We start from the raw sequence: 13,109 nt of genomic DNA, 5'->3' as shown, positions 1-13,109 counted from the left end.
CTTATTTTTGTCTAACACGAGCTGGTGACAGTAGAGACAGAAACTCTAATTTAGAGTCATGACTTGCAAATGATGTGCAAGCACATCATGACACCTCTGCAATATATAGTCTGACTCTTAAGTTCAAGATTCAAGTTTAAAAAGTCTCACGTGCAGTTATGTTTTAGATTAGAATTATATTTTTTATATTTCCCTAGGTGTTAACTGTATATGAAGACTGCATTTTATATTATCTTGTACTGCTACCACCACACAAAACATGCTGTCTTTAATGAACTAATTAAATGTTTTCTGAAGATTTGCTGACTTAATTCTCCTTATTGGACTAGTGCCTCAAATTCACCCGTATTTTAGTATTAAATTAAAATTTGTGTCATTCTAACATGACCTGGAGTAAGACCACCAGAAGTTTTATAATAAAAAAGTTCATAAGTCAGCTGAGGTAGAGGCCATTTGAAATGGATCATCTGGCTCGCTTAAGTAAAACTCTTTGCATTGAGCTGTCCCTGTACCTTCCCTTCATGCAAGCACCTTCACACCTACCTGCTTTCACCAGCCAGAACTCCCAGCTTTTGCACTAGACAATTAACTTTGGCAGTGCCTCTTCACAGGCATACCAGTGTGCTGTATTTGACTGTCATTCTGTATCTGTTGAAATATTAGCATTTGGTTTAGGTTGCATACAAGAAGAAAACAAACAGTATCAAGTCATACATAACAAAAAAATACATATGAAAACACAGAGATCTATTTATAGCCTAGGCTTACTGCTTTCACAAAATTTTTCAGAACAGGGAAAAAGACAGACATCAAACATCCGTACCAAAATAGAAACTTACCCCGCTGACTGATCTGGGTTGGAGAGTGTTTAACCATACTCTGAATCTCACAGGACCCTCTTTTCTCCATTTGAGTCAAGACTTCATTGACAAAAATAAACACAATCCAGGGCAGATAAAAAAGAGCTTCCCACACACTGAGGCAAACATGTGAGACACGGTGAGCCCTCTTGACAAAAACACCATTTGAATCACTACTGAACACTTCTGTGTAAGATTAATACCTACAACATGCACAGTTTATTTTGAAGCAAGTTTGACAACAGCATAGAGAGATATTCGTGACATGACTTTCTTTTTAGCATGAAATTAGTTGCCTGACCTCTGTGCCAGAATTTAAAGGCCAGAGTTCCTCAAATCAGTCATTATATTTAATAAAACGCTTCTGCCTGTAAGTTTCTAAGATCAGCTCTCCTATAGAAGACCAGCGAGGCTCCTTTCCTTCCATCACATTTTATTTCTAATGCAAGCTTCTAAAATCAGTTTGCACCAGCATCAAGAGATATGTGCATTAAAGTTTTCAGGCTTTAGCTCTACACTATATGCAAACCATTATATTTTCTAGTTCATGGCTTCCTAGCTAGCAAAAAAAAAAAGGCGAAAAACCTCACAGACATTCCATGCTGTCGTTACTTCTACCTGCAAAAAAGTTCATATTAGGAACCTATCTTACACACTCTTAAATTAAGCCAAACACTATGTTCTAGTTTACTAGAACATACAAAAAAGGAAAGCATAGTGCATGTGACAAAGCTTGACACAGCCAACAAAGAAAACTACAACACAAATGCCTAATAAAGTAAAAGTCCTGCATTGCTGGCATGTGTTCAAAATCCATTCTCTAGAGGCTGTACAGTTAGGCATTACATTATATAGAACTCAAATGAGAATAAGCCTGTATTTTTAAGTGTAGTTTTTCTTCCAAATAGCTGTTTCTCCAAGTTTTAAATTATTCTTAATTCATAGTTTAATATCTGCAGAACTGAAATCCCCATAAGCATTTTGCAAACTAGATCAGAGTTTAACTGTTTTTCTTCTCCTCCTTTTTTTTCTGCTGGACAAACATTATATTGAGTATTACTTCATGTATTTAATTTTACATGTGAACATCAAGTAATCTATTATTTACTAACTATTTTTATTGTAGACTTCAATCCAACAGAAAAAGCATTCAAACAGAACTGTCACTTTCATACTTAAAGATGTGACTTACTGCTAACAGTCCGCTTTCCCCAGCCCAGGCAATTTTTTAATGTCCTTTTATCAAGTCATCAGGGAATTGCCATTTACCAGCCAAGTTTTTTCATTCTATTTTATAAAATGAAGCGCGCATATATATTCAAGCAGCCTGCATGACAGAAGAATCGTATACGGTACCTACTAAACTGCATTCTAATGGTACTTGCATAGACAACTCCACAACTCTGGAGATAAGCTATAGGCAGTATTGGGGTGAACACTAAATGGCACACCGCAATGCGGCGTTAACGCTCCCCCTCGGCGCCCCCCCCCCGCAGCTGAATGCAGGCTTCAGAAATATTGCCTATTCAAGCCTATGCTAATCAAAACTTTGCTCTTCCAGCAATGTATCCTGATATGACTCAACATTTTAATTAATTAGAATTTTTCTCTTGCACATTTAAAATACACAGACAGAAAAAAGGGGTGCAGTAGAAAAACCAAAAGCACTCAGAAAATACATATAGTCTCTCATTACCACAATCAAGTAATATTTCGTTTTCATACTTACTGCAGTTCACTACAAAAACGTGCAATGAAACATATATTCTGATTTCAACAAAACTATATGGAAGATGCTTCCCATTTCCAAAGCGAGCAAGGGGGGGGGCAGGAGGAGGACATGGGGCCCTGATCGGCCACAACTCCAGTGGAATCACCTGAACACCTGCTAGCAGCACACACATTGGCAGATTATTCTCAAAGAGCCAGTAATTTCACCATGATAACCTTGGCCTTTAAGGAAATGAATCATTAACTGGACTGTACAGATTTTTGAGCTCCACTGTATTTAGAGCTCTAACTGCAGCAAAATAATACTGAATACAGACTAAAAATGTATGCAAACATATAAAGGATCTTTAAGTGCAACTTAATAAAAAATGAGAAAAAGACATTATTGAGAAAGTGTAAATACTTTAAAAGGCAAGTGAAGAGACAAAATTTAAATCTTAACCACCATTTCATCTTCTTTCCCCACCCATTCCCCAGCATGCATTAACAAAACATATTCCTTCCCTCTTCTTTAACTCTTCAATCAAAGCAAATTGTTATTCTGAGCAGTGTCCTAACTATTAATGTAAAAAAAATATGTCTATTTAGCAGCTAGCAATCATAAAAGTCCATAACATCTGACTACTCCGCTTTCCATCTATCATAAGGCAAATCTAAACTACGTGTTCATTTGGAGCTTGAATATATTGTGTAAACAAAGTTAATCTGAGGTAAAAACATGACACTATGAACAAGGACGTCAGTCTAGAGTAATCCATCTCCACGTGGCCTAGTCATAAAGTACACAATTCAATGGGAGGAACCAGAGTTACCATGAGGAAGCCAATTCACACAGGCTTAATGATCCATTTCAGAACTGCAGCTCACATCAAACACAAGTAACAGGAAAAGAGGGCTCATAGCTATCGTAACAATAAACTCGCCTCCATATTTTATAAGAATTATTCATTTTGTTTACTAAATAACTAAAATCTACTAGAAATTTATTTGGAAAAAACACTAGAAGTTTATTTACATACACAGTTTAAACCTCCATAAACTTGTAAATCTCTAGTTATTACACTTGAATGGTTTGCAATGAAAAACCTTCCAGACTCCACAAGATCAGTGCCTGCTACACACAGAACTATCTCAATTTCAGATGGGTCTTCAAAACAAAAAAAGAACATGACAAACCAAGTATTTCTGCTGCGTGTTCCCGACAAAACAACTTTTTTAGCCACTGTTCAATCTAAATCCAGCTTGGCACCCCAAAGAACAGGAGCGCGTCGTGAAACCAGTGAAGCAGACCAGCACAACCCTAGTTCTGCCTCTGCAAGCACAAGGCAAGGGATGGCAAGTGGCACCCCCGACACTACTCGTTCCCACAGACAAGGACCAGCTATCCAGGTGGCACACCCCAAGCTGAGAGCGCAGCAGCCCAGCCTGGCTTTTTTCAGGCAGCCAGCAAGCCAAAAGGCACAAAGCGAAAGGAAGCTGCAGTGGGGAAGGCACAGGGAAGACATACAAGAACTTACAATTACTGGGGGCAAAGGGAATAGCAGCATGGCAGTAGAAAAAGGTTAACTGCAGTGTCATAGTCAAGGAGACTTCTGACAGAAGCCCCTAGGAGCCCTCCACACAGCCCTCTAATTTTTGTTTTTTTTAAACTCCACTGTTCATGAAACTTCTTGTTTGTTTCTCAAATAATAAACAAAGATATGGGGGGGGAGGGGGCGGAAACAGACTTGAAAGTCAAATCTTTTAAGGTTGGTTCCTACATCCTACACTCGCCCCGTAGCAGAACGACTGACTGGAGTCAACTCCACTGCCTCAAAAGTTCTTGCAGCATTAACTTTCTTCATTTCTGAAGCCACTGGCAGGCCTGGAGCCAACGTTATGGGTGTAATACTTGGGCTTCAACATTAGCCTGACTATTGCATCAGCCATGCTATTTTTAAGTACAATTCAGCTTTTCTTTCACGATCTGATGCAAGTCTATATGTTTTTTGTTTTGTTTTTAAACACTGTTCAAATGGAGTTTGTTCAACACCACCTTATTTGCCAAATATTTAAGAGCCATTCTAATATCACATTATCATCATCCGGTGAGAACATCCATCAAAAGCAGTGATTGCTGTGTCCAACAAGAGAGCTGCTAATATTAAAATTTATCCTTCTAAATGATATGCAAAGTTGGCTAAACATTTTTTTCTGTTCTTACGTCCATTTTACTACTTTAGGCTGTACGAAGGACAGGATCAAAACGTTTGGCATCACTGTGCAAAAAAGTTAAAAGGCATCACAGGTACTAAAACCCGAAATCAAAGCTTTTCTAACAGAGAGGTGCACACACTAAAGAAACAAATAAAAAGCATGACACTTTACAACGGAAATTTTGAAAAATCAGATTAACAAGGTTTAAACAATGAAAGTAAGGGAATTCTCAGAAAGACAGCTTTCAGTCTTCAAAACTTACAACAACCAATACATGTTCTTCTTTGTGCTGTATTTCAAAGAGCTTGACCAGTTGAATTTACAGCTCATAATTTTAATGCAACTTTAACTCAAAATTCATACATGCAATTTTACATCAGCACTTAACCAGAGCTAGTAATCAAGTATTTAGAAGAAATTAGGCCCCGTCAAGAATATTTTGCAACAGATATAATTGTCCTTCCCCACACTTCTTTTAATTGCCTGTACTGGGGGAGAAGAACATTAAGTTCCCAGTTTTTAAGTACCCAACATTTTAGAAATCCCTTCCCCTTTAACCAACCAAAGCACGGACAAATGTTTTCAAAGCGTTCTCCAACTGCAAATGGTTTTGACTGCCCAGTTTGAAGTATCCTTGGCTCAGTTTCAGGAGCATTCTTCCTTTGAGACCACCAATACAAGTGCAATTTAGAAAAATATGAAGTGAGACTAGTCTGTGCTAGCATAAATACCATCCAAGAGACAGCAGGAAATAAAGAATCAACTAAAAGAAAAGAGGTTTTATTAGAAAACAAAGTTGCAATAAAATGGAATGCAACAGACAAGTCAAAAGTACCAGAGAACTACACTAGAAAAAGGGTTGGGGAGGAGCAAATGTCCTTCACTATGTATTACCTTATTTTTGGTTTACCTAACACAAACCAAAGTTAAAAAATATTTCCACAGAAGCAAAACCACATTTGTGAAACATTTACAAAAGGTAGCGCATACTCTCTTAGAAAGAATCCAACAGTAAAACAGCTTAGCTAAAAGACTAGTTGAAGAATTTGGGAGTTCTCAACCTAAGACTGCAGCAGAAATGCAATAAAATTCTTTACACAGTTTTGCTGAGCTTTCCCCAGTTCTTACGCTGTGTATGTAAATAAGTGCCTTCCTGCAGTCTTCGGAGTTTACAATCTCAGAAAAAAATTTAGTCTGATTTCTCACATAATTTAACTCAATTGGGAGGCTACAATCATTGGTTTGTTTCTCTTACCGACTTCATCCTTAGACTTGCTTTCATTTTCGTGAAGGTACATTCAGGACGACATTTGAAATATTGGCAACTTCTCAGCCATAACACAAATATATCTTAAAAATGTATCGTGGGAAACCAGGTTTATCATTTGTGAAACTCCTGTTGTCGTGGTGATACAATCAGACCCCAAAGCACAGGACCTGGCAAGGGGAAGACAGACTTACAGACAGCTGCTTTCTCCCATCTCTTCTAACATTTAACATCCTAGCTTTTTCAAAAAATTTCACAGAAGTTCATGAAAAGGCGATCGCCAGGCTCAAGACAGGGTGTTTGAAGAGGGATATGCAGTTGTCAATTCCTCCACCTTTGTTTCACCTTGAGTTATCTACCAAAGCCATTTAGCAATTCAACAAACAGGGAAAAGAAATAGTTTGAATAAATCTGAACAAGGATTCAAATATATATTCCATTTTCTTGGCTCCAATAAACCCACTCTGGTCTGCTCACCGGCCAAAGTAAAACCACAAAAAGCCTAACAAGTTCTGAATGACTAGTATAACGAAAGTCTGAGCATGTTATTTTCACTCCATCATGCACTTACGCCACATTTTCTACCAGTTCAGAGTACACAGAGTAAGGAAAGTGATGAACAGAAACTTTCCAACACCGAAATATCTGGACACAATAGGTCTAAAGCACCTCGTCAGGCCTAGTGATCCCTCGAGACTTACCAAGACGCAGGCAGCCATCCCAACGGATACGCCTCCCCGCTTGCATGACGACCTACACCCACCTAGCTGCTGCTTCCCCTGGACAGAGCTCAAGCCCACGCAGACTGACAGCTGTCCAGAAGTTCGTAGGCTGCTGCCCAAGGCGACGGGGTTACTCCCCTAACTCGGCTTAGCTTACTCCCCTAAGTGCACCACGAGAAGTGGAGGGGTTGGCCAACAGACAACGGCAGGTCAGCGGGTTCTCCTGCGATACTCTGTCTTTACATTTCATTGCTTCAAGCTTCCGTTGTCCTCTACAAGCACCAGTGAAAAGGAATTCAGGACACGAGAACAAAACCAAGGCTTTTTCTTTCCTCAGAGGTCTCCCCAAAAATATGCATGACAAAACTGTAAATCCCTTAGTTCCAAAGGGTTGAACTCAAGGCAGCTTTGCTGACTGCACTGTGGATTCCAAGACTGAAGGAACGGGGAAAGGGGGCATGATACGGCTAAATGGCAGTAAAGGGTGAAATGGGCAAGCATTCGTTATAAATCACAGAAGAAACAGCAAGCTTCCTTATGGTCCTTCTAGAAATTTTACTTTACAGAAAACTAGATGTTCAAACTACAATGTAGTAAATTAACTTCATTAAAAATAAATATTCACCATAGCTTGCTAAAACTTGCTACTGTTAAGTCAAACCGACAATCATACAATGTATTAGAATAAACTAAATACGGACAATAAACAGTGCCAGAACTGTGGGCTTAACAGATAAAATACTACAGTGAATTCACCACACCCCCCCTTCCTTTCCCCATCCCAAAACACCCCATCTGAAGCCGTCAAACACAGCAAACATGTAAGGGACGAAGGCAAAGATACAGACAGTAACGAGAGAAAGGTAAAAGAAGCAAGCAAGCTGCTTGAAACAAGCCAGTCATTGTAACTTACCGCAGCATCTACATCAACTTTCTTGAAAAACGTTTCTACAGGGAAAAAAAACTAAATAAAATGCAGGTGTGTGTCAGGAGTGAGTTAAAGGTGTTCTAGAGACAAGAATTAACTGCAAGCTTCAGAGGGCTAACACAAGTCCGGCTTGCGGTCCTCAAGTCCGGCTTGCAGTCTACACAGCAACGTAACATACCCAAGGTTTTCAGTTTCAGTTCTGTGATGGAGGAAGAACATTATCTCTGTCTTAGTGAAGCACCACCTTCAGTTCCTGAGGTAGCTAGCAGGGCTAGCAATTAACAGGCCACCTTCCCCTCTTCCTGCCCATTTTTTGAAAGGTGGGTAGCAGTGGCACTTGTACTTCATTATGAGAAACAGCAGCTGCATTTAGGAGACCTGTACGCTAGTTTTTGGAAAAGCAATTTTTTTCTTTACAGGAACTATCATGCATTAAGTAACTATATTTAACATATCATTCTGACACTTCATTATCAAGTCGGTAAATTTTCTTGTTTACACATGTCACAGTTTGCTACTTCTTAATTTAGGGGAAGCCTTTTTCTATTTGTTGAGAACCTCTTTCAGGCAACATACCATACCTTCACTGACAGGAACAGTCTATTATTGATTCATAATTAAAAAACTATATACAGCAAAAGCAGGGCATCACATAGAAAACTTGCATCTTAAAGTTTCAGTTTCAAGAATGTAAAATATTTAGTGAAGACGGTAATTTCTTCAACTGACACAGTCCTGAATTTGTGGAATAACTATTTTTTAATTTATAATGACTTGTTCTGAAACCGAAGAGCCAAGAGACTGCTACAGAAAATGTGTGAATTTTATTTTCTCTATCTGCATGACTTAATCCAGGAAACACCTAAAGACATGAAAAAAAAAAATGTGAACAGAAGCTTGAAAGAGCCAGTTCCAAAAAGAGCAAAGATAGCAAGTGATATTCAGGGACACTATTTTTTATTGACTTCAAGAGACTGTCATCAGGATGCTTTGGGACACATTGTGTTTGAAGAGAGTACATGCCAAGACTACTAAATAAACCAAAAGAGCAAGAAAGCAAATAATGTAACCCCTCTAGAAGCATGAATATTAACATGAGTTGTTTTGGATGGTTAGTTTTGGTTGGTTGGGTTTTTTTTTTGAAGTGTTGAGTTGTATGAACTCAAATCCATAAGCAGAATTAAGGCGACTAAATTGCTCCTCCCTAGTTGTCAAGGAAACACAGTCACTTGGGACCCTTTAAAGACAGTGATTTATTTAAACGGGGCCAAATACTTTGAAATTATCATGGGCATTTCATATTACATTTCTGTATTATGTATTATAAAATAAGGTTTTAAACATCAAAGATTAATGCTTTTAAAGATATGATGGCTGTTCTAGTTTTTATAAAGTAATACCCACATTAATGATAGAGAAAACACTACACTGCAAACACACTAGAAGAGATCTAACACGGGTCATGCATAATCCCACTGGCTTCAATAAAAACTCTTTACGTACATGTATGTTTTCAGCTACAGCTACATTACCAAAACCTTAAGCATACAGAAAGTTTCAGAAACTAATCAAACAAAAGTCAAAGTTGTGAAAAATCAAAAACCTCAAGCAGAAGGTATCCAGATTTTCATTTTTGGGGTTCATTGCTGCAAGAGACAGATGAGAGGCTCAAAGAACTAATCGGTGTTCTAATATGTTTAACTGTGTCAAACCATGGCAAATCACATTTCCCACTCATCCCCTTGTAATGTTCCCATACAGAACCATTCAGACAAAAAATCCGAAACATAAATAAGTAGTTGCAGTACAGAATCTCAATGAATTTTAAGACAACTATGAGTAAATTCCAACAGAAATTCTTCTCAGCCTACATCACTCCTTCCTCTAGGGAAAAATGGTTCTGAATATCTAGAAATAATAAGCATTTGTCAAAGGCTTTGAAATTAATCCTGCCTAGATACAACACAGAAATAACTATCACATCATAAATGCTAAATATCTTAAGAATCCTTTCCCTAGATCTATGCAGGATTGCAAGAATGATCAAGTATCAATTAAAAAGTTAAGGAAAAGATTTGTTTGTCCATCTCCCTTCACAGCTAGGACTTTCAAGTATTAATCCTCAGGTGTTGGGATTTTTTTAATAATTAAGTAGGCTTTCTGTTACACAGCTAATTATTTGAACTGATTATATTAACCTTTAAAGGACAAAAAGAATTTAACAGCTTGTTTCGATGATGGAATGCAATGTAAGGTTCTTTTGTGTGGCAACTGAAAAGCTTAAATAACATGGGGGACCAAATCATCCAAACCAAACCAGAAAAAGTGTTACACAAGTATCTGAATCAGGTTCCACAGTCTTTAGAACAGTTCATATTTTCCATATGAATTTCAAACAATGCAAAAATATTTGCATTTCAGTCTCATCCCAACAAATAATACATTTATAAGTAAATACAATCACTGAAATTCTGCTTCTATTATTTTCCATCTGGTATCTCCCAAAGCTTCTGGATTTTAGCAGTTTATATTTTAAAATATAAAGCCAGATACTAACAGTTTTTCAGTAGAGATCTACATAACATGCAAGTGTTTCTATTCCCTTTTGCATTTTTCAAGGGAATTGACATCAGAAGTCACTGATTTGAAAGCAATTTACACAACACAAATTATGCACTGAGCTGTTCTGGCTTCTTTACTTTTTCCTCTGAGCTTTGTCTACATCCTTGCTCTACTTACAGAATTTTTTTTTTTTTTTACTTAAAAGAACTTCGGTACCATTTTGGTATATAGTTTTAAAAAGTATTTAAGCCACATCAATTAACCAAAGCCAAGTATCTAAATACTCGGCAATACTAAAAACTCAGCAATCTCTTTCAATATTTTCTTCCACTAGTCTCAAACACCTAATTACAAAAGCCTGATCATTTCCAAAACGCAAACAGCAGTGACAATTCTTTTCAAAAGCAAAACAGAGTCAACACTTACTCTTCTTTTTAATTACTTAGAACTAAGTGTATCAGGAGCACCATAAGTTCTCATCCAGCAGAAATGACATTTCATCCACCCCCACTGCCTACTAACCAATATTGCAGACTTCAGATGCTTCTGCTGAAATCATACCTGATTGCACAACAGAAGTTTTTGCAAAAGGCACCTATTAAAATTACTGGCACTAAGTTATTAGACTAATTAGATTTATAAGATTATCCAACCCAGCAGCCAGTGCCCTACAGAATTACTTGGCTAGTTCTGAGCAGTTTAGCCCCTTGAACTGTTCATCACAGGCACATCCTGTTGTACCTGGGAAACAACACATGCACATACAATTTTTACCTGCACAACTTAAAAAAAAACAAGGTTTCAACAGTACCACAAATACGTAAGACAAAAAGTCAAGATTAACACCTGTAAGATGAGCAAAAAAGCCCTAGTCAGTGACAGTGTGGAAAATGCTTCTGAAAAAGGAGCTAGTCTAATGAGATACACCTAAACATACTGAGTAAGTACAGCAGCTGAAAATAAAGGGTTAAAACAACCCATACTATTACAGAGTAATATATCTGGAAGAAGATGATATATTTACAGTCAACGGACTTGGCTTTATCTTCCTACCTGCCCCTCCTCACCCGCCACTGTTCATAAACATTCCCCACCAGAAGATCTCTTTCACAAGAACACATTCCTTTTAATTATCAGCACCCCCTCTTTGTCCTGTATTCATGAGCAGTTTTCCCCTGCAGTCAAGCTTCTACTCCTGATCTTCAACAGCCCTGCTGCCCTGCACTGCTCAGCGATATACAAATTACTTTTTCCTGATAAAATCCAAAAAACACAGATCAATTGAGTCACCAACTTCTTCAGACCCCTTTCTCCTAGGATGCTTTACAAAGCTGTATTACAGAGGGTCAGGTGCATTTTCTTAAAAGTAAAGCTACACATAAGTACTGTATACATGTGGGTGCATCCCCCCTCCCCAACAGCAGACAGTTTATCTTCCAAGAATGCAAGATGCTCATGTTTGTCCCTCTTCCAGTAGACAAGAGCAAGATGTGGCACGTGGTAAGCACTAACATAGCAAGAATCATGGTTGCTATTTCTTTATGGGTATTTTATTCTACTTCCAACAACTCTGTACCCATTTCTTGAGAATTCTAAGATATTCAAAACTAACCAAACAACTGATTCATCACCTCAGTGTTCCCATGAGCACTGCATTTTACACTATCACCTAGACAACAGTATGATGCAAATTTCAAACAGACTACCCAGCATGAGGAAAAAAATAAATTTCCTGAACAGTAGTCGAAGTGTAAATAGAACACCTGGCTACTCCTATTTTAGTTAGTGTTATACAGCATTTTCTAACTGCACATTCAAGATGCTTCATTACAGCAACGGAAAGATAATCTAGAGGAACTTGTTACATAAAACAGGTTACAGACAAAAAATGGAGTAAGTGTAGAAATTCATGCCGAGACACTAACACTAAGCAAACCCACACTTACTAACCAGTCATACATTAGTTATATGCCATGCAATGACTTGGAGTATATTACCTTGCTTTTTTAATTTTTGTATTTTAAGCCACACACAGTAATTCTCTCCAATACTACCTGATGTTGCAGCCAACGAGATAGTTTGTATTTGATATCTAGAAAAAGTTGAGGTAATTTACTGGCTTAAGTAACTGATTAATTTAAAAAAAAGAGTAAATTTTGCTAAACTTTTTATATTTAAAATAAGATCAACAGGCTTCCTGCATGTCTAAATTTATTACTCATTTTACTGCTAGCTTGCAACATAATTGCATTACTTGCGTACAATCCACATCACACTCTGCTTTAAAATCTAATCAAACGTCCTCTCCAAACACCAAGTTTGGTGAACAACCCCTGAAAAGTCTTCAGACTCCTCCAGCTTCTGAAGTAGGATTCCTGGAACAGGTGCTGTAGGTCAAATACAATACTAATATTTAGCTGATAGCCACACGATAAGGAGAGAAACAGGCAGATACCGTACTTGGGGTTTGTCTTAACCCAGGGTTTGACTTAAGTCCTTCCCACAATGGTTCTTTTGGGGATCATATTCAGAACTTGTCTAAGCACAAATTCATTAAGCAAAACACTGATTTCCAGACTGGATGAAATAAACACCTTCTACTCTAAGTATTCTGCTGTTGGATGGATTAAAACAGAAACACAACATAATGAAAGATATTTTCAATATATTACAAACTAGAAGTTCTAAATAAAGTCAGGAAAAAAAACCTAAGTAGATTGTCTCCTTCAGGGTTTAGTGACCTCTGACGTGCTTGCTGATCTGCAGAGCATCTGATACGCCAGCAATTCTAGAAAACGGGAAGTCCTGAAAAACGTGCTCCAGAATTCATTAGCAGCGTAAGG

The 13,109-nt window shown here is 37.8% G+C and overlaps 1 protein-coding gene across 4 annotated transcripts in view; it reads right to left on the bottom strand.

Moving 5' to 3' along the window:
• Positions 1-13,109, bottom strand: part of TSC22D1 (TSC22 domain family member 1) — a 95,193-nt gene that overhangs the window by 61,886 nt on the left and 20,198 nt on the right. Inside the window, exon 3 of one of the 4 annotated variants that reach the window (XM_075422237.1) lies at positions 546-648. The exons of the other annotated variants lie outside the window; for them this stretch is intronic. Coding sequence (XP_075278352.1) covers positions 606-648 — 43 coding nt within the window. The 3' untranslated portion in view covers positions 546-605. Of the gene's footprint in view, positions 1-545; positions 649-13,109 lie in introns of those variants that run through there. 4 annotated transcript variants of the gene reach the window in all.

This window comes from Opisthocomus hoazin, chromosome 1 (genome assembly GCF_030867145.1).
Source record: "Opisthocomus hoazin isolate bOpiHoa1 chromosome 1, bOpiHoa1.hap1, whole genome shotgun sequence".
Lineage (NCBI taxonomy): Eukaryota > Metazoa > Chordata > Aves > Opisthocomiformes > Opisthocomidae > Opisthocomus > Opisthocomus hoazin.
This window is presented reverse-complemented; position numbering and strand designations above follow the sequence as displayed.